Source organism: Chenopodium quinoa, unplaced genomic scaffold (assembly GCF_001683475.1).
Source record: "Chenopodium quinoa cultivar QQ74 unplaced genomic scaffold, ASM168347v1, whole genome shotgun sequence".
In the NCBI taxonomy this organism is placed as follows: domain Eukaryota; kingdom Viridiplantae; phylum Streptophyta; class Magnoliopsida; order Caryophyllales; family Amaranthaceae; genus Chenopodium; species Chenopodium quinoa.
The window spans coordinates 141,303-163,234 of record NW_018744890.1 but is presented as its reverse complement, the minus strand read 5'-3'; the positions used below and the strand labels follow the sequence as shown (position 1 = coordinate 163,234).

Sequence of the window (21,932 nt, the reverse complement as noted above, 5' to 3'; positions counted from 1 at the left end):
AGAGATTACTTTGGTAACATATTGTCTCAATTAATAAATCCAAAATATGAGACACAATATTATTTTTATTTTTACTGTTACCTCATTGTCAAACATAAACATTTGATTAACCATAATACGTAGTACATGTAATTAATTATGTGTTGATTTAAATTAAACTGAAAATACAACACAACTCATGATTAATTCTTGCTCAACAATCAAATTAAAAGAACGGCAACATGTAGAGATGTAGTCATGTACTAGTATCCAATTCAAGGGTACCGTATGATACTATAATATAAATAAATGATAAATCATGGAAGTATCAGCATGTAATACTTCGTAAATTAATCAAACTATATTGGAGTGATAATCAAACCATATTGCAGCAAATGCAGTGAAATTGATTTCACAAAAAAACAAAACGCAAATCCATGATCATTATTCCGATTTCAATCAAACGAATGACAAAGAATCACCAAACCATCGTTCACCAAAAATATATCTCAAATAAAACGAATTAACCGAAACGAAACCATATTCAATTATCATACTTTGAAAATTCACAAACAAGATAACATGCGACATGAATTTAATTGATAAACAAGTCGCAACAGATTTCAACATAAATTGCATAACATCATATGATTAAACCAAAACTATCAGATTTAAATTAACCGACTAATTTAATATGAACCTGGCTCTGATACCACTAGTTAGGATTAATTCCTACTATATACTTTAATTTTCATATTAAATTAATTGGTAAATCTTAATTGCTGAAGCATACCTGATTCTATGACAATTGATCGAGTCCCTTCCTGATTATGCCTTCCAGTAAATACACACTCTAGGGATTTCCTCTATTGATGAGATATTATTGAGAGTCTATTGTATGTACTACTAGAGACCATAACACTAGATGTCTATTTATATAGACCCCCCTTCCCTAATCCGCCCATCATGCATTAGAAAAGGTTCATCGGTCTCTACACATAAAACTAAACCCATACTCTATAAAAAGCGTAACAAGCCCAACAATAATAATTACTTAAATGGATCACTTTAATTTTGGGCTAAACTATATGATAGCGTATAAATACAATCATAACCGTATAGTCCACATACATTATTGTATTTAGGTCCATAAATTTTTTACAGAAACTAGCCATTAGAGTAATCATCATCATGTGGGTAACTCGGCCAGTATTAAGGTTCTTTGTTATTTTACGAACAATCATTTGGTATGATCAACCGTGCACAAAATACGGTAATAAATTCACCTATTTTTTTTCTTCTAAATAAACCTATCTTATTTGAATTTATATTATTTTATATTTGAAATAAGACAAATCATACCTTAACATTTTAATTATCTATTATGGAGTAAAATACCTTTAATTGTTGTGATTTAATATTTCTTAATTTCCCACCCCTAACAAAAATACAAAAAGTGAAAAAAATAAAAATAAAAAGTGGTTTCATTTCATTACATTACATTACACAAGTAGATAGACCCCACAAATTCTAGATCCGTTGCAACTAGTCAACACTCTCACGTCTCCCCCTCTCTTTCCCTCTTTCTCATTTTCTCTCTCCTCTCATTTCTCTTCTTTCTCTCTCCTCTCTCCCTTCAAAATTCCCAAAATACCCCTCGCCGTCGATGCACTGATGGACGCCCCTCCGTCCTCCTCCTCCGGTGATTCTTCGGCGAGTTCCGGTGGTCTGATGATCGCCTCCATTGACGGCTCTGATCTTCGCAACAACACCTCCGAACCCACCTCCACCACTGGATCAAACCCCCAATTTCACAATAATAATAATAATTTAATTAATAATAATAATTTGAATAATAATGCAAAGTATAAATTAATGTCGCCGGCGAAACTTCCGATCTCAAGGTCGTCTTGCATTTCAGTTCCTCCTATGTTCAGTCCGACGTCGTTTCTTGAGTCCCCTGTCTTCCTCTCCAACCTCAAGGTTTTCCTCATTTTCTCTCTACTTAATCATTTTTATTGTAAAGTTTTAATTTATTTTAGATTTTTATGAGCTCAATTTGATTTTATGTAGTGGGTAGTTTCTGTGATGTTTGGAATTTGATTTTGATGATTTTTATCTTGAATTAGGACAGGTTTTTTTTTTTTTAGGACAGTTTAGGTTAAATGATATGCATGAAATTGGTTTTGTAAGAATTTATTGGGGTTTGCATTTTTTTTTTTTTTCAGTTTAATTAAGTTAGTTGCTGAGAATCGGTGCCGGAAATAGGTTTTTGTAAGCAGTTTCTTAGCTTAAATTTGGTGATTTTTTTTACTAATGAGGGCAAAATGATACGAATTAGTTACTTGAATGAAATTTTTGGAGCTATATTACTGTGGTTGATTTTTTTTTTTTTTTTTTTGGTATTAAAATTTAATTAGGTTGGTGAATCGAATTCGAAACATTGTCATTTCATGGAGGTTTTGTGTTTTTGGGAATTTTAATATTTTATTTTTGCAGTAGGAAGATATTTAAAAATCTTATGAAAAGCTATGAAATTTTGAGTCAGTTCAATTATTTCTAGTGGGGAATTTTTGGGATGTTGGTGGGCTGTAAGATTCTTAATTTTAAACTAATTAATATGAAGTAGAGATTTTTTTTTTTTTTTAATAAATTTTGAGGATTCATGTATGTAATGAACAACGATGGGGCGAGGGGGGAAGAAATAAAGAGAGCATGAAATGAGATGCTTTGTTCATGTGTTTATTAGATAATCATTGTTTAGACAAGTGCTCAGTAATGGGAGGAGAAAAGAATTGTAGAAAATGGGTTAATGGAGGGGAGTGTAGATTCTGATGCTCGTTACGTAATATTGTTTTGTTTAATTAGGTTTGTTGTGCCATCTTCTATTGTTATTCTAAAGGGTTTTGTTTCCTGTTGAGAATATGCTTGTGTCCTTTAATCTTTACAAGTGTTGAGCTTTTTGATTTGGTTTAGCTCTTTGTTCAAATCGCAGCGTTGTTTCTTCACAAAGAGTGAATATTTTTGCCTTTTTTGCTTCCATTTGGTGCTGTTGCTTTTGTTTCTCTGTGGGCTGTCTTTGTTCTGTTTTCGTGATTGGATGTCCAACGGTTCACTGCCATTTTTATACCACATTAAGACATTTTCGTAAGATTATCAATTTTTTTCAACTATTCTTGATGGGCCTTGATGAGAAAAGTTTTGTTCCATGTTAGTTACCATTGTCTGACTACCTGGATTATGCTTTAGAATTTGCCGCATTTGCTATATTTTAGCGTTGTGGATTTGTTTCCCATTGTTAAATATGTCAAACTTATATAGTAATATGCTAGTTCACTGAAATATATTGATAATTAGGGTGGTAGCTCTATACTCTTTTCTTTGTCTGTGATAAGAGCCCCATCTTTATATATCTCCATTTCTTTTTGTTGCTTGGTCCTTTTGTTTTGTTTTGCTAAAAATACACATTGTTTTAGTTTGATGTGGCCTTGAAAAAGAAAAAAAAAAAAACCAGTGTGCTAATAAACTCTATATATTTCAGGGAGAACCTTCTCCAACAACTGGTTCCTTTTTCAAGCCGCAAACATCTAGTGGGTCCACCACATACCCATCTGTTATAAATAGCTCTAACACCTTTGATGGTGCTCAATCAAGTGGCTTTGAGTTCAAACCTAACACAGGATCATATTCTTTTGGAGGCTTTGCATTCTCAGGATCTCTGGTAAATATACTTCCGTCAGGTTTTTTGTTTTTAAACTTTCATTTGCTTGAATTTGACTTGACTTGTACTATTCTATAACAAATTGTTGAATTTAATTCCCCTTTTTATAGTTCTGTTAGATGTGTTGACTGTAAATACGGGAATATATATTGCACTTAACTCTTATCTGTAGTTTTTGATGTTGTGCTTCAGAGATTGATTGTTTTAGAATTTATGAGGATTGACTGCAAATATATAAAAAAACCCCGCCCCCTAGCTCCACCATAATATTAGAAGTATCCTACCTAATTTTTTCTGTGGCAAACTAGGCTTCTTCCTCAGATCTGAATCAACAGCAAGCTGGGCAAGCTAACCAAGTCCAGCCAGAGTGTCCACCTCAGTCATCTGATCCACCTGTAGCAGTTAAAAGTGAACCGGCACCTGTAAATGAACAGAGACCAACTATGGTTCTTCCATCCTCTGGTTTACCCACCGAAGCTGATTCCAACGAATTCAATCAAAAATCTGACTCTAATAATGAAGGTCAAACACCACCATCTGAGCAGAAAGTATTAGGTTCTCAAGTATCTGAGCGAACTTCAGATGATGGATATAATTGGAGGAAGTATGGACAGAAGCTTGTCAAGGGAAGTGAATTTCCGCGAAGTTATTATAAATGTACACATCCAAACTGTGAAGTTAAAAAATTGTTTGAGCGATCGCCTGATGGGACAATAACTGAGATTATATACAAGGGCCAGCATGATCATCCAAAACCTCAACCTAACCGCCGACTCCCTGCTGGATCTATGCTGTCTGCACTTGAAGATAAGTCTGACAGAGTGACTCCCTTTAATGGTCAAGAAGGTAACTGAGACAATGCTCATATGAGAAGTCAGCTCTTTATATGTAGCTAACATCATTTACCTTCTCTTGTAATGATATTGCAGGAATGCCTACAAACTCATATGGCCAAACAGCCAATAACAATGAGCCAGGTGGCACCCCTGACCAATCCCCTGGTGGGGCTAATGACAATAGTGGAGAAATTGGTGCTAACCAGTTAAATAGGATTACAGAAGATGCTGCTGATGATGATCCTTACGCAAAGAGGAGGTATTATATGCTTAAATTTTTCCTTTAATGCACTCAAATATATGCAAGCTAATAAACTAGGGGCGGGGGGGGGGGGTGGTGTTTGGTTTAAGAAGGGAAAGGAAAACATGGGGTAAGGAAAGATTAGACCTCAAATTTGTCTTGTTTGTTTTAGATTATGTAAGGTAATCACTTAATATTTCACCACCTCTTACCTTTTTCTCTTCCCACAACCACAACCACTCTTTCCCTTCTACTTTTCCACAACCACCACCGGTCCACCACAACTCCCACTTATCCATCGGTTCCAACCCTTCTTTCCAAGTAAAGTTTCTTTTCTAGATCTAGTGTTTGGGGTTATTTTATGGTAGGTGAGGGCGAGTGGTAAGTGAAGGCTTATTCAAGGTTGTATAGGTGTTTCCAGATGGGCGGTACGTGGGTGTAGAGTTTTCTGGATGGGTAGTGGTGGTTTTGGGTTGGTGGGGTTGAGTAATTGTTGATTAAAGGCTGATTTCATGGTGGCTTGGGTGGGTTTTAGATGGGTGGGGATTGGTTTTGATGGTTAGAGATGATTTTCATGGTGGTGGGGGTGGGTTTTGGGTGGTTGGGTAAGAGTGTTGGTGATTGGCTGAGTGTGGTTGTGGTGGTCAAAGTAGTGGTCAATGATGGCTATGTAGTAGAGGAGAGAAAGGGTAATTGAAACCATATGGGGGTGGTGGTGAGGGATGAGTGTAGAGGACTTTGAGATAATTGAGTGGGGAAAAGGGAATGTTCAAATAGACATAACCAACAACTTAGGTAATCATCCTTGTTGATTTCATTACCCTATTTTGAATAACTTGAGCCAAATACCCCCTTATGATATTTCTTACGAGGATGGAAAATTGCTAATAGGTGAAATGGACATCAATTCAGTAATTAAGCTGATAAACTAATAATGTCTTACCAGGAGGATGGAAATAGGTGAAATGGACATCAATTCAGTAGTTAAGCCTATTCGAGAGCCACGTGTTGTTGTTCAAACAGTGAGTGAGGTTGATATTCTTGACGATGGGTACCGCTGGCGCAAGTATGGTCAGAAAGTGGTGAGAGGAAACCCTAATCCAAGGTATGTCTTGTTTCCATATTGGCTGTACCTTATGACTTCTCCATGCAGTTTTTATGATGAACTTTCCGCAACATGGTCATGACACATGAGTCCGTTGGCTTAGTAATTTTGGAGTTTTGTCACTGCTTTTGTGGGTGTGAATGTGTGCATGAAATATTTATCACCAAGGCTTTCCCCCTGAAATTATGCGTGGCTTTTCCTAACTCTGGCTTGATGTAACTCTGTTTCTTTTCATGGACAATTTGAATTGTTACGAGGTTGTTTGTGGTGTTGCCGCGTTGGGATATCAGCTATATGTGTGTGCACCATCGCATGTGGGCATGTGGTTTTATATATCAGTTTTAAAAGGCATTGTCTGTGAATTTCTAAATGGCTTTGCCTAACCCTGGCTTGACATGATTCATTTTTTTTCACCGGCAGTTTTGTTCAAAACCAGGGAGGCTGTTTCTATTGTTGGGATTTGAGCTTTTGATAGGAACCTATCTGCACAATCTTGCTACGTAGCTTTGTTTCCTGTGTCTTTATTACAGTGCCTTTTTCTCTAGCTTGCCTCTATCTGCAAGTGTTTGAAATAAAATCTATACAGTCATTATCTGCAACCCCATAGCCCAAGGACCATTATCGGTGGTGGGGATTGGGGAAAAGTATATGGAGTATATATATGAAATGTGAAAGAAAATGGAGGAAGATTCATAAACAACATATTCTTAACGATGTCAATTTTAGATATGGTCTTTCAACTTTACCTCCTCTAGATAGAGAGACTTTAACGCTTTGTTTGGATATCAAAGAATGAAGGAAAGGATGAGAGGGAAAGAGGAGAAGGGGAGGGAAGAAAAAGGGAGGGTAAAGGTGAGCTCCATTTTCCCTCAAAATCTCTCCAATTTATAAGGGATTATTATGCTTGTTAAAGAGAAAGGGAAAATGGATCCCTCCCTCTCCTTTCTCCCCTTCTTTCCCCCAATCTTTTACCCAAACAAGAGTTGTCCTCCTCCCTTTCTCTTCTCTTCTTTTCCTTCCATTTCCTTCTTTTTAGACCAAGTGTAAGTTGTATCAACTCACTGAATGGGTTAAATAGTTGCCTTGCCTAGTTGTTATGAATCACTGGGGAACAGGTATGAAACTAATAAATAGACCTAGGCATTTAGTATATAAGCTATGATGAATTGTAGGACTTAGCAGCTGAAATTAGCGCTAGAGTTAATGTCTGCATCAAGTTCAATTCTGCCTGGGAATGAATACTGTATGATAACTCAAGTGTAATGACAGTCTTAGATGTCAAAGGTTACGGTAGAGTATTGCACTGCAACATAATTGGATGAACTAATACATGACCGACAGAGGAAGTGTGTGTGTGTGGGGGGGGGGGGGTAGGGGATAGTTTGAAATTTGTAGAGCTTTTAAACCACTTGTGGATGTGGTTATGAATAATATCTTTGTTGATTACAGAACGTTAAATGAATCAGAACTGGTAAAAACTGCAGCAATTATCAGGTGGAGCTCAGATATCTAGTTTTTTTTTTTTTTTTTTTTTTTTTTTTTTTTTTGAAAATCTCAGATATCTAGTTAGAGCGAGTAAAACCGAGGTTGAGTATAAAATTATTGGCCTTGGAGGAGTAGTCCTTAAAGAGTGCTGAAGGGCAGTGTTGCCTTTGACTTTGAGAGTGTATTCCAGAACATGAAGAGAACAATAAAGATGACTTAATTTGCTGATGACAATTAGGTTTTTATAGCCTTGATATTGTTCTTGCTTTATATGGCTTTCCTAATGGGACATCTTCAATTTTTTGATAAGAAACGAGGTAGTAAGGATAAGCAAATTAGGAAAAGCATAACATTATCATGATAAACCAAGAATTGTATGTCCAATTGTCCATAATTATAAGTTTTATGTCAGAATGGCACATGGGGGTATAGGTGTGCTGGGTATAGATATAGCCTGGTAAAAAATTTATTGTCCTGAAATCAGACACGGTTACATTGATGCAGGGACAAGATGATTATGAAACCAATTTCCAAGTTCAAACTTTTGCATGCTTTTTCACATTAGAAATACATGTTGATTTGCTGGTTTACTACTTTGAAGAAAGTTCTAAATTCCCTGGGCCCAATTGATAAACTAGTAGATATAACGGCAAAGTTTAGCATAAAATTTAGGACCCGATTGCTAAACTACTAGATATGAATTGTAAGCTGATTTTTGTGAGCTCAGAAGATATGTGCTTCTGTTATGGCCAGTTGGCCGCAAATTATTATAGGTGCTATCTGTTTTGAGTTTTTTTGATGATCTCCCTACCCTACCCATGTTTCGGTGATCTTCTCCCTTACATACCTCATCCCTCCCCCTTCTCTCTCCTAGGTTGTTTTCTGGTTAATAATCCCTGTAACATATTAATAATCCCGTTGAATAGTCTGATAAACGATCATTCCACTTGGCTTGGCTAGGCCCAAATCATTTTGCGATTCAGCAAGATCAGGGCTTGAACCACTCTCACCACCACCACAATATTTTTTCCCCCCATGGTTCAATTTTTTGTAATTTTTCAAGGAACTCTTTTTATCTTTGCATTCTCATTAATCCATAAAAACAAAGCTATATTTTGTCCTTTACATTCTCATATCCCTGAATTTTGTAACTGAATGAAGTGATTAGAACATCCTACTTAAAAAAAAAAAAAATAATTCTATAAATCCTTGCAAGATTTTATTCTTCTTTTCTGCTTCTAATTTTGCTTTTACTCTCCTATTTCAATTCTTCTTTGATTTTGTTTGGCGGAAATGAATTCGAGAACTGAGAAAGGCATGGAAGGGAAGGGGGAGGTTATTGGAAGGACAGAGGAGGGAGAGATATTTTAAGACTGAATCAAAGAAAATCTAACTGCATTGAACTTCGAACCTAAGTGCTGGATACATAAGTTTAGCATATAGCAGTAAATTTCAGTACAAGTTGTGTCATTGTAAATTAACAAATAGCCGCGTTTGACTTGAAAGATCTACTGGACACCTCTCTGTTACTGCATGAGCTTTCTTACCTTTTTGGGGCTGAAGCCTCAGAATATGAATCACTCTTATATTAGGGTTTTTCCTGGGAAGGAAAGCAGTCTTATCTTATCTCTTTGCAGAAAGTGTTGTGCAAATTTTTTTTAAAGAGTCTTCTGGCTCTTACTTTGGGCTTCCACTTTACTAAATGCATTACTGTCCCCCATTCTTTTTTTATGCAGGAGTTATTACAAGTGCACTCATCCTGGATGCCCAGTTCGGAAACATGTTGAAAGGGCATCCCATGACCCAAAAGCTGTCATAACAACATATGAGGGGAAACACAATCACGAAGTACCTACAGCTCGGAATAGTAGTCACGACACAGCTGCCCCACCAGCACAAAGTATGGCATCAAGGATGGGGTCACGTGAAGGTAATGATGCAGTAAGCCTCGATCTTGGTGTGGGTATTAGGTCAGGCTCTGGGTTCGTCCCTGGTCATCAGCAGCAGCAAGCTATGGGTGGTGAGCATTTACCTGGTCAGCCCCAGTTTAGCAGTCATAATCTGTTGTTGCTTCAACAAAATCCAATGTCGACTTTTCCTGGTTATGTAAATGGTGGTATGGTGCTGTATGGTTCTAGGGAAAACCATAGTCAAGGGCATAGTATTGGAAATCAGCCTGTAAATCACTCATCAACTAATTCATATCAGCAGAACATGGGAAGAATACTCATGGGTCCCTAGATTAAGAAGAGGAATCGAAAATATGACAATTTCTTTTTCTTCTCTCTTTATATGTTTTATTTATATCTTTATTTGCTTAGGATGGCTAGGTATCGCAATTTTAGTGGAATCAAATTCTCGTTGCTTGTTAGCTATTCCTAATGGTTATTTTCCATTTCAACTGGCTATACAACCAGAAAAGACAGTTAATTTCATCAGCTGAGCCAAGAGCTTGTGTACAGTTTGTTGTAAACGAGCAATAGAGATCAAGAATATATTTGTTTGAAATGAATGAAAAAAAAAGGCCCTTTTTAGAGTAATTGTTGAGTAGATTTGCTGTTTCGGACCTTGATCACAAAAACTTATTACTCCGTACTATATTTCTGTGAGATACAATTTTTCTTTGTGATTTCGGGATAGAAAATAGAGCTTGTTTTATCGCTTGCCAATTACTCGTACCATACAAAACATTACCTGTAAATTTGAAGAGTAACCATCTAAAATTGTCCCAGCACTTTTGTTTTGCAGGACCACAGCAAGTCCCAAGAGAAAAGGATAGGTTTAACAGTTCAACTGCCAAGTCGTTCGCCACCCCTCCAAACAAAACCCTTCTTGTCAAAGCACGTCTACTACTAGTAGCACAGGCTGCACAGTTAGCACTCCGCTTACCATAGAAAGCACGAACACACCATCCAAGTGTCCAACTTAAATACTCCTAGAACACCTGCAGCACATACATGTCTGACACACGAAATTGACATAAACGTGATTAACTGTTTGTAGTTCAATGAGAAGATCATAAACTATAAATTCCTTTTGTGGCGTAATTATCAACATCATTTACGAAAAAAATTTCAATGCAATCAACAACTAAAACTCAGACGAGAATAACTATAAATTATACACCTTCTGAGAGGTTTACCATTGGTCTCATTTTGGATATTTTTTTTTAGCAAAATTGATAGTTATGATTGCTGTTGTATAATTCTCTAGTTGGGAAGCTAATCGCACAACATATTATGTTGTAGCCATAAATCATTACGTCTAGACACATCAAGACATTGACCCTTACATAGACAGTAAAGTTTCTTATTTTATTTCCTTAGGTGAGTTAGGATTTAATTGAGTGAAGACTATTCTAACTATTATGATAATAATAATTTTGTACTTGGATTTATATTTGTCCAGCCACCGCTATAAAGTTTATTAGTGTTCAAGCAACAATCGCAAAAAAGAAAAAGAAGTTGTGCAACACTGGTATAGCTACAAGCTTTACATTTAAAATATTCGCAATCCCTTCCCACAATCATTGGAGTTGCTCTAATGTGATCGTTCATAATTTCAGACATAAAAACACACTCAGACCAACATGCTAGACAGGAGGTAAGTAACACACTAACATGTGAATATGAAGAGCAAAAAGCCAAAAATAGTCCCTAGTATTTATATCCAAAGAGGTCCTACCTTATAGTAAACAAAAATATTTTGCATGGATATGGTATATCAAACATGTACCAATTTTATTTCTTACTCAAGAAAGAAACAATAAAAATTTGTCTTCAATGGGGTGAATTTAATGGCAAATTATATGAAAAGTACAAATTCTTTAATATCTTCTGTTTTTATCCCTTTGGTTTCCTTCTACTCTACAAACTGATGCAATTTAGCCAAGTTTTGGTAATCTTAACCTCTCAATTTAACACATTCATAATTTCATACCACAAATGCAGGTTGAAGGCAGAGGGAAGCTAGAGATTAAAATGCAAGCTATGTGGATTTCATTGAATAACAGTTGTAGGAGCAAGATGAACGATGTCATTTGTCGGCCAAAGAAACTCTCCAAGCAAAGAAGCCTAGACCTACTCGAGGAGGATAAGCATGAACATGAGGTTCTCATTGGTAATAAAGTTATGGAGAGTGTTATAAGCTACAAGCAAACTGCCCCTTCTAGCAGCTTCAAAGGTATCCCGGTGATACATCTAACTTTTCTTTTTCTTCTGTTGATAAAATGAAGGATCTTACTGAACCGGACCCCTCAAGGGTCATCTATATAGGTTAACCCTCGAGAGTGAAGGGGAAGGGGTGAGAGGGGATAAGAGAAATCCCTACTTTTTTTTGATAAATAAAACTCGTGGTAGATTCAATCCTTTGATCTCAAAACAAGGTAGACATATAGAGCGTGTTCAGCACTAGATTTTGAGTAACTTTTAATGATTTGACTTAGTTTCACATTAAAATACAACTCTAGTGAGAAAAAAGTGGGTTAATGTGAATTTGACAGATAAATAGTTTAGGGAAAAGTATTAAAAGTTATACTTTAAGTTAGAGCTGGGACAATCATGATTGAAAAATGTTAGCTTGAAGCTGGGAGACGTATTATGTTCTCTTCAACATGTATAGCTATGATATGTGTTTTTCGAGCTCCTAGTCGAATCAGGTTGAAAGGGTTGGAATGTTGGATAGAGCATGAAGAATTTGAGTACTACACCATTAATTCATAATCTATGAGGCTTCAAGGGTCATGAATTAGGATGTCATTTTAGAGGTTAGGAAATGTTTTACTGTCAATTATTGAAGTGTTAGCTTCAGATTTCTTAAATTACTGCTTCTAAGCATCAGTTTCGATATTTCACTATAGGGAAATGTAAGTCTAACTTGAATTTGCATTTTACAGAAATAGGTATAGGAGACCCATCAAGGAAAGTCATTGAAAAGATCCTTGGAGATGCTTTAACAAACCCGGCAAAGAAAATCTCGAAGATCAGAAATGTATTCAGAGTGAAGAACTCACCAGAAGTCCTTGAGAAGTTTGAGAAGTATAGGGACATGGTGAAGCAGAAAGCTAAGGAGACAGGAGACAAGCAACCCAGGAGCTTGGTCGACGGGAATGAGCTCTTATGTTTCTATGTCACAACCATGACTTGCCACAGCAGACAATCAGAGCTGGTTTCAGGACCTTGTGATCATTCTTACTGTAACTTATGCCGGACTATATGCTCTAGTTTTGACATGAAGTACACAAAAAGGTTCGGGGTTCAACTATGTACCAGCAGTGAGGCCCTGAGGGAGAGTATGAAAGCAGTTCTAAAGGGAAAGAATTCGAAAAGGGCAGTGATTATCAGCAGGATCATAGCAGGGAGAGTAAAAAGTACAAATGATAGAGCAAGTGAAGAGTACGATTCGATTAAAAATTATAGAGGATTTTGTTTCAAGTCTGAGCATCTGATAGTGAAAAGCCCTAATGCTGTACTTCCTTGCTTTGTTGTAGTATTAAACTAAGTTAAATTTAATTCATTCACCCAACATATCATGTACAAAAGCTAGAAATAATAATTATAATTGGATAGCAAACAGAACAGTTTTGGATTCCTGCAACAGCTACTTGTATTTTTTTACATTGGGGGTTTCCTAAAGCCAGTACACGAGTACAGATTCAAAGGAAAGCTTGAAAAACTTCTCACCGCTTCATGAAGGAGAAAAGAGGCTAAAACATAACCAGAACCTAAAACCTAACTAAAATTTAACACAGAAGAATTTGAGCCATCAATGGTCAAAATCTAGATAAGTATCGTGTTATGTGAGAACCTTCGATTGCAGCCTGTAGGTCAGCAACAAAGGTAGCTCCATTGCCCTCCACAATGACAAAGTGGATTTTCCATTCATCTTTTATTATACAGAAGGCAAACCTGGCTAGATTATCTGCCACTGAGTTAGCTTCACTGCTAGTATGATGTTGACATTGCATTCCAAGTTGAGAAATGTGTTATCAGTGAGGACAGCAGCAAGCAAATGATCCAGATGAGCATCAGAGCATGCATTCTTTCCAGTATAAGTTTCAAGGCCAAAGCATCAGTTTCAAATTCCAAGTGGGTAATGTTGAAGACTTGAAGCCCCCTGCAAGTGGAAGTCCTCTTACGAATAATATTTAGGAGCTCCACTGTAAGAACCTCTGCCTTGGACACATAATAGTTATGATTCGAGTCTCTTTAGAAAGATTGCAGCCTGAGTAAGAGTTTTAAGCTTGATATAGAATCCCAGGTATCATATGCCTCAGTCCTTCTCTAGGAAACCTCCATTCACTTTGTTGAACCTCATTGCCATGCGCAAGATGTAACCATAGCTCGGTTCATCCATCCAAGATAAAGAGTTCCATCTCTCTCTTCAAGTCCATAACACCTGCTGTATTTCTGCAATAAATTTTTGATAGTAGCATTTACTAGTGGGTTCAGAGGATATGGTTTAAACCCAGCCATTGTAAACCGGGATCTCCACTTCCCATGTAGCTCATGCCGTTCCACTCTTTCAGCACCCTCACATGCTATGATGTTGACAATCTCTTTTGCTAAGCAGTGCTGCTCAACGTTGATCCGCTCCTTGCGATCCTTTGAGAGGGTAACATTGATTGATTCGAAAATTGCAGAATAATATTCAAGGGTCTCAAGAAACCGAGGGTAAAAAGGAGCTGAATTTGTGTTCAACTCGTACTCAACTAGGGTAACCACCTTGGGTGACCAGCTCTTAACGAGCCTCAATAATGTATCTCGGTGATTCTGAGGTCCAACACTCTCATCTGGTATGTGGTGCAGTAAGAAAGGAAAATTGACAGCCAAGGCTTCTTCAGATTTCAAGACAAGGTTTTGAACTTTTACCTCAGCGCCACAACAAAGTGCTGCAGCATGAAACTCGAATGGTAGGTTACATGCCTTAGCAAGCATAGACAATCTCTCTCCGACAATGTTGAGTCCTCCTCCACGAGCAAATTCAGATGTGGAATCGTCAATGCCTGTTATACGAACTCGTGGGGGCCCACCAGGCCGAGCTGCCAACGCTTGGATAAGGCTAATCCATTGACTCCCTTGAGCAATCTGAAAATCAATTATATGAATTCTGTCCTCATTCTTCAGGGCCTCAGCAATTGCCCCATTAGCTGACATATACCCGAACTTGAAATATGGGCAGACTTCATAGAGCACCTGCATATAAGAGAGGAATTCACTGCTAGTAGGCTCCTTACAGTTTAAGGCTCTGTAGATAGAGATTCCTGAAGAAGAATATCGTGCAATTAACCCTTCTAATATGTAGGCTCCCAACCTCTGAATCGGTTCACCAGAAACCGAAACCATATGTTGTAGCTCAGAAATCAACCACCCAGATGTCAGCAAGTCATCATTAGATATCGCTTTTGCACAAGCAATTAGTACCTCCCTAAGTTCCCTTCTCGATATCATCTCCCTCAACTGTTGCCAATTCTCATTGTAAAAGTTATCTGAAGTAGGTTCCATCATGACAGACTCGAGCTCTCTGAGATGATGCCAAAGATTACCAATTTCAAGTGAATCAATTGAAGGGGATTCAGGATCGAAAAGTGAAGCTGCGCTCCCGTTACCAGAGATGCTTCCAGTTGATGGAGATCCACAAGGATTATCTACACCACTTAACAAGGAAGATTCAAAGGTGCAATATGTTCCTTGAAGATTTCTCAGATTCTGCATTTTGTATATTGACCTTGATTCAGATCTTGGAAGAAGTAGAATGTAATGAAGTTGTTATCAGCAACTAATACTTGCCTTTAAAGACTGAAAACGTCGCCTGAGTCTTAATTTATTTCTGAACAAACTTCCTGATTAGAAATTCTGCATCAAAGGAACAGAATGGCTTTAGATAACTGATGTCGAAAACTCGAAATAATATGCAGTATATACAGTAATAGAAACTATAGGAATCAAAGTGGCTTATTCATGGTGATTTTATACAGAATTTATTTTGCAATTCACAAAATTACTGGAGAAATTAAACAATATTATTCAACATGATAAGCAAACAGTGAAATGGAATAATAGCAATCAATTATTTCCTGAAACATTCAGAACATAAAAAATTGACATTATTGTAAGAATCGTGATACATCAACCAGAATCTAAAACATCCTTTTCACCTAAAATTACACGGAAATAAACCAACCAAACAAAGTTAAAATAATCTGAAATCCCAATCACCATGTAATCACCAAATTGAATTATCTTATCCAGATATATTCAGCATAAAATCCAGCTTATCAAGCCCATAATTGAACTGACAAAATCCAAGAACCCCTTTAGAGATAAGCTGAAAGAAAAGAGATTAAAGATTCAATCTTTAAAACCTAGAACACTTGAAAACCTAGAACAATCACTAGAATTACATAATTACCCAGTTATCATTCAGCAAACAACTACCCATTTCCAGCTAAAAATTAGCATAAAATCACCCAAAACTTCATATTACTCAAAAATTCAAGCCTACCTCATACTACTTCAAATAACAACAATTATTATACACTCGGGTGTACCTAAATCTAATATTGGCATGCCTAGAGCTAGGTACAACCGACATAATAAACCCTTTACAATTAAAGAACAAAGATTCAATCTTTGGTGAAAACAAAGAACACCGCCATCATATTGAAGCTTATGAATTAAGAAACATGGGTTTTTTGAGTTTGTACTAACCAGAATTTTGGTTAAATTTAGAGCTGTAGCTTCTCTTCTATGCCGCCAAGTTCAAGTCCAAAAGAATTTAATTGCAGGGTTATGTTTTCACCTGAAGAAGGTCAATTTAGTTTCTAGTTTACGCGGTTAGATCTTAGATAGATGGATTCTTTTGAGCCTTTTTATAGGAGAAGTGCAAGTTAAAACAATACTTAACCTTGTTGTTTTACCAAAATTTCCATTTTGCCACGACTATATACATATTACAGAGTACAATATTCCTTCTGCTTCATACCTGTTCTCTACGGAGTATTGTTATTTTACTTTGATCATACTCCATAATTTTTTACTAAATTAGCATCTCTCATAGGTTAAGTCAGTTTAGTTTCACAAGTTAATACTTGAGAGTAAATAAAAGGTAAAGGAATCTCCCTACTCCCAAATAAGTGTAGCTGATGGATTCAAACATTATAATGGTAAAATTTATGTAATCCATACTACTCATAACTCATTTATGACAAAATTAAAGGATCGTTTGGTTCGCTAAGCTGGAGTGGATTGGTTTACCATTTATAATGGTAAAGGATTGGTATGGATTCTATATCCTATCATCTCATACCAATTTAAAGTTGTTTGGTTTAATCATGGAATGCATTCTTATACTCGAGTGATAGCGTGGATTATGAATCCTTGGAGTGAGGGTGGGTATGAGATTCCAAGGGAATGAGGTAGAGTTAGAATCCCCCAAGTATGAGATTCCATATTTAAATAGTCCAACCAAACAAATAAAACCAATGAAATGGATTTAAATCTATTCTAACCCATTTCAAGAACTTCAACCATATAATCCCTAAAGAGGATGTTACTTACAAGAAGTATACCATTTGTAATGGTAAAATTTAAGTACTCCATGTTACTCATTTACTCCGTGATAAAAGTACAAAGTCGAAGTGAAACAACTACAGAGTAGAAGGGTTACTCCGTAACAAATTTTGACACCTTCCTTTGATGTTGTAACTTGTGAGGCAAGCATTTGGTGTAAGTGGGTTTGTGACATGTGGTCAAACATAGGGTTCTAATTCTGTGGTTTCCAAGAAATGGATGAAGCAAATTCTGTGGTCAATAAGTGATGATCCTATTATACAACAAACAAAGATATGGTCCACTCTACAAGTGATAAATAAGATATTCCAATTTTTTACTCTGTTTATGATTTGATTTATAACCTTGTACCGACTACCGACTCTTCTAATCCAAGGAAATATTGATAATTCAACATACTTTTCTAGTTTATTTATTGAATTCTGACATGTGAATAATAGATGTCAAGCACTTTTTCATTCATTAAATTCGAGTGCTACTGTACTTTATATTTTCTTGCTTGGTTATTTTTGTCATGTGGTGAATAATTTAGAAGAATATTCACTAGGGAATTTTATTTTGACCAAAGTTGTTATGAATTGGCTTGAAACTATTGACAATAGAGATCAAGTAATGTTCCAAGACTAGTTGATTTAACTTATACTGTATGAGAGAGTGAGGGATAGCTCAAGTGGTTAGAGCTCCCTCTTGGTTCTAGGGGATCCTGGAATCGATTCTCATCTCCGCCCTTGTGGCTCCTCTAAATACCAAAAGAAAAAAAAAAATACTTATACAGTATGAACAAATTTGAACTGATGTATATGAGTGTTTCTAATCTAATATGGTCCTTACCTAGGTTGCCCAAAAAAAGTTGAACGGGTACAAAATTGTGTACAAAATGAGTATGTAATACCCTAATTTTAAAAGTAAAGGATACGGGTACGACTAAGTTAATACTTATAACAGTGTATTATATTCTTAAATGGAGATTTTGTTAAACAATAATACGGTAGTTGATAAATTTTACTTTATATATACAAATAAAATGAAAAAAAAAATCATTAAACCATAATCAAATAAATAAACTAAGATTAAAGTTTGTTAAAAAAAATATATTATAATATAATATAATATATCAAAGTATCATGAAAACATAAAATACAAGAATGTATCGTGTGTCTGATATGGGTACGATGATCAATTGAAGTGCTCGTGCATGTTTCGTAGTTTTGAACATATACTTTAGAATATTACTTGTCAGCAAACACGACTAGTCAATAAAAAAAATAAAAAATAAGTGAATAAAAAAGAAATTATAGATTAGTCTACAATTAAATTGACATAAGATACACAAAGTTACACAAGGATTAATTTATTTTTTTTACCAAAACCATCTCCATTTTACATTATTCATTCCACGATCAAATCAAAACCATTAGATCAATTTTGTTACATTTTGTAATTTTGAGGGTTTGATTAACTTGAGGTTTTATCTTGTTGTTATTATCATATTCAAATACTTCATACGGAGTACTAAGTACGACAAAACACTCAATTAAATTTCAATTGTGTTGTCATGTCATATTAAACCTTGTAATTAAGAGACTGTTGACTCTACGAAATGTATTATTTACCCACATATATTCTAATATTTTTAGTGAAATTTAAGTAATTAAGAGATTGTCGACTCTAACAACGAAATGTATTATTTGTCCACATATATTCTTATATTTTTAGTAAAGTTTAAGTGAAGTTGATTGAATTATGATTAATAAATGTCATTTAGCTTTCCTTAATTAATTGATGCAACCGTGCAACCAAAGCCCACCAAAAGATAGCTGCGTTGTAAACTGGCCCTACCAACTTTCATTGCTTTGTTTTTGAGAACGGATAAAATGACCAACTTGTGAAAACTGTTTCTAAAAATGACCAACTTGTTGTACAACCGAGTTTAGAAATTTTGACTTTTGACTTTTTAAAAATAATTCCGCGGTTTTCTTTCGTCAATTATAAATTATACGTGTACTGACTATTATTTATAGTAGTCTAATACTTCTAGAATTCTACTCATATTTTATACTCTTGTATTTATTTTAATTACTTAATCCCAAAATATAAAATAAGGTTTCTATATATAATGTGTTTGGGTCCAGTTTACATTAATTGGGCCGGTCCACAAATCATTTAGTTAAAAGCCCAAAGAAGGTTCAATCCTTTCAAAGCATGCCAAGTCAGTCAATGGTCCAATCAACGTGGCAAGCCTATTTGATCTCAAGGCCAATTATCCATTGAGTAAAGGTATAAAAGCCTTTAATATTTTCTTTTTACATTCATTCAATTAAAGCCTCAAGCAATTAATTCTATTGTATAACTTTCTCTCTTTAACACTATACTGACTTGGCATCGGAGGGGCCTTTCTCGGCACAACCCCGGAGACTAGTTTTACGTGTGTTTGCTGTGCAGGATATCCTCGGCCCAATTATCACTTGGATCAAGATCAGTCTTCATCCACAAAAAAAGACCTAGCCGAAGTACCTATTTTTTTCACCCGAAAAATAATGTAACTTCAACTTGTACACTAGCTATTTTTGGCCAAACACTTTATCGTGTATTTTATACAGTGTAAAAAGCTTGACTAGAATTCTTTGAAGAATTTGAGTTGAATTTTCTCTTGGCTAGCTCAACTGCCTCAATAATTAATTATTACTCTTGCTTTTCTCAATTCATTTATTTTAATGATGAATTCAGGATAATTATCCATTAACTTAATTGACTAACGTTTAACTTCCATAATACTGATTATTAATGGTCCAACAAACATATAATAAGGGTTGAAGATTGAAGTATACATGAAAAATGATATAAAGCTTGTCAGCATATAAAGATTTTGTTACGTATACTTTAATCAACTAAACTTATAGACATTAACAATATACTTGTACATGAGATATTAGGTGCGATATTAATACATAATGGGAGTAAGAAAATAATTAATACTCCGTATTGTACAAGGGCAAAAATCGCGGCATTAACCAATACTTATACAAAGTACATAAGCTAATCAACTACTAGAAGTACAATATATAATCCGTAGCTAGATTTGAGGGGTGTATACATGTATGTATATGTAGACATAGAATTCAAAAACATTGGTAAATTCATTACTTCCTAAATGTCATTTACGACCAGACAACCCCTAAATCATCCAGAAAAGAATCTTCTCCAAGATTGCCATGGTAGAAAACCTCCTGTCAAAGTAATAATGTTGGTGCGGTGAAATTACAGCTGAAGGGTGACAATATGTATGTAATTATAACTACTACTACGTACGTTTATAAGTATCAATAAAATTACTGCGTATTAAAAATGAACATTTACCACATCCAGGCATTGGCGGACTTGGCCTTGTGCCTGGTGGGTCAAATGACTCACCAGGGCCCAAAATATTTTTTAAGTTTTTTTAAAAAAAATAAATAAATAAATTATTTTCTAAGTTTTTTTTTTTAAAAAAAAATACTAACTTTGAACCTTTTGTTAATGTTGTTGGGTTTTTGATGAAATGTGAACCTAATGCTTGTACAAATTTTAATCTTGTCAATTATTAGTTTGTTAATTATTAGAGAGCTAAGTTTGTCATGTTGTCAATTATTAGCTTGTTAATTATTAGTTTGTTAATTTTAGTCTTGTCAATTTTAAGCTTGTTAATTATTAGTTAGTATTGTAATCTTGTCAATTTTCTATTTGGATGATCTTTGTAAATAATTTTCTTGGGAATTTTGGTAAATTTTTTCTTTTTACATATTTGGTTATCAATTGTGACTCACCAGTCGAAAATTCCTGGGTCCGCCACTGCATCCAGGGCACCTGAAGTTGTATTTTTTGTCTCGTAAAACTAATCCTGAACCTCCACAAACCTCACAACTTCTTTGTGCTGCCTGCATCATTAGATTAATCATGCATTTCAATCAAAAAAGGTGATCAAGAACTAAAAACAATACTATTCAACAGTCTTGGTACGTATGTCATGACTTTTTAATTAGAATTCCCCAATAAATTTAAAGTCTTTATTAAAACTCCAAATCCGTAAATTTATTTAAATTGTCCCATTTCCTCGTAACTAACTATCAAATGTGTACGTATTTTTTATTGGACTTGGACTATTCTAGTTCAATAGTACCTATCATGGCATCAATCTCAAAATATATACTCGTACAATGGTAAAATCACTCATGCACAATTTACTATCAATTTAGGAAATTTAATTATATAATTTCAAATCTTCTAAAATAGTGTTCCAATATAACTATTGTTTAAAAGCAAAAGAAATACAGCGTTTAAAATTTGATTTTATCATAATTCACTAGTAATTCTAGAGGAAAAGGTCAAGAGAACAACATCTCACACAAAATGTCGGTTTACGATGTACAATTATTGCTGTCAAATTTCAAACCGAAACCGTTTAACTGCCCGAATCCAACCGACCCAAATGAGAACTGAACCGATTAAAAACCGTTTCTTTGAAACCGAAAACCGACCCGAACCGCATTTTAGTAAATCCGAAACCGAACCAATCCGAGTAATGTTAAACCGTTTAAGAGCCGAACATGTTAACAAACCGAACCAAATATAAACCGAACTGAAAGAAAACCGAACCGAAAAAGAACCGAACCGTATCTAACCCGAAACCAATTCCAACCCGAAACCGTTTGAACTGGCATAAAAACCGCTTACACCGAACTGTTAGCAAACTGCTACTCGTTTGCACCGAACCATTTTAAAACCGAACTGATTGTAAACCGAACTGCTTATAAACCGAACCGTTTATGAACCGAACCGTTTATAAACCGAACTGCTTATAAACCGAACCGTTTATGAACCAAACCGCTTATAAATCGAACCGTTTACAAGCTTTTTTTGTATGTAATAATAATTTTTTTTGGTGCACTTTTTTATGTAATTATATGGATTAAGTATTAGAAATCTTAGAATATATTTAGCATATATTCCATACTTATCA

The 21,932-nt window shown here is 35.3% G+C and overlaps 3 protein-coding genes across 3 annotated transcripts; 2 read left to right on the top strand and 1 right to left on the bottom strand.

Moving 5' to 3' along the window:
• The first annotated feature begins 1,265 nt into the window (after positions 1 to 1,265).
• LOC110705952 (probable WRKY transcription factor 20) lies at positions 1,266 to 9,917 on the top strand. The gene is made up of 6 exons (XM_021883871.1): positions 1,266 to 1,962; positions 3,521 to 3,700; positions 4,009 to 4,546; positions 4,630 to 4,795; positions 5,724 to 5,882; positions 9,104 to 9,917. The coding sequence occupies exons 1-6, from the start codon at positions 1,654 to 1,656 to the stop codon at positions 9,606 to 9,608; spliced, it is 1,857 nt and encodes a 618-aa protein (XP_021739563.1). The 5' UTR covers positions 1,266 to 1,653; the 3' UTR covers positions 9,609 to 9,917.
• Positions 9,918 to 11,200: 1,283 nt separating this feature from the next.
• Positions 11,201 to 12,882, top strand: LOC110705951. Its single transcript, XM_021883870.1, has 2 exons — positions 11,201 to 11,549; positions 12,262 to 12,882. Exons 1-2 carry the CDS (start codon positions 11,312 to 11,314, stop codon positions 12,864 to 12,866), a joined length of 843 nt encoding a protein of 280 aa, XP_021739562.1. The 5' UTR covers positions 11,201 to 11,311; the 3' UTR covers positions 12,867 to 12,882.
• Positions 12,883 to 12,901: 19 nt separating this feature from the next.
• Positions 12,902 to 16,269, bottom strand: LOC110705950 (scarecrow-like protein 21). Its single transcript, XM_021883869.1, has 2 exons — positions 16,076 to 16,269; positions 12,902 to 15,220 (listed from the first exon to the last, which is right to left on the bottom strand). The coding sequence occupies exon 2, from the start codon at positions 15,077 to 15,079 to the stop codon at positions 13,679 to 13,681; it is 1,401 nt and encodes a 466-aa protein (XP_021739561.1). The 5' UTR covers positions 15,080 to 15,220; positions 16,076 to 16,269; the 3' UTR covers positions 12,902 to 13,678.
• Between the last annotated feature and the right edge of the window lie 5,663 nt (positions 16,270 to 21,932).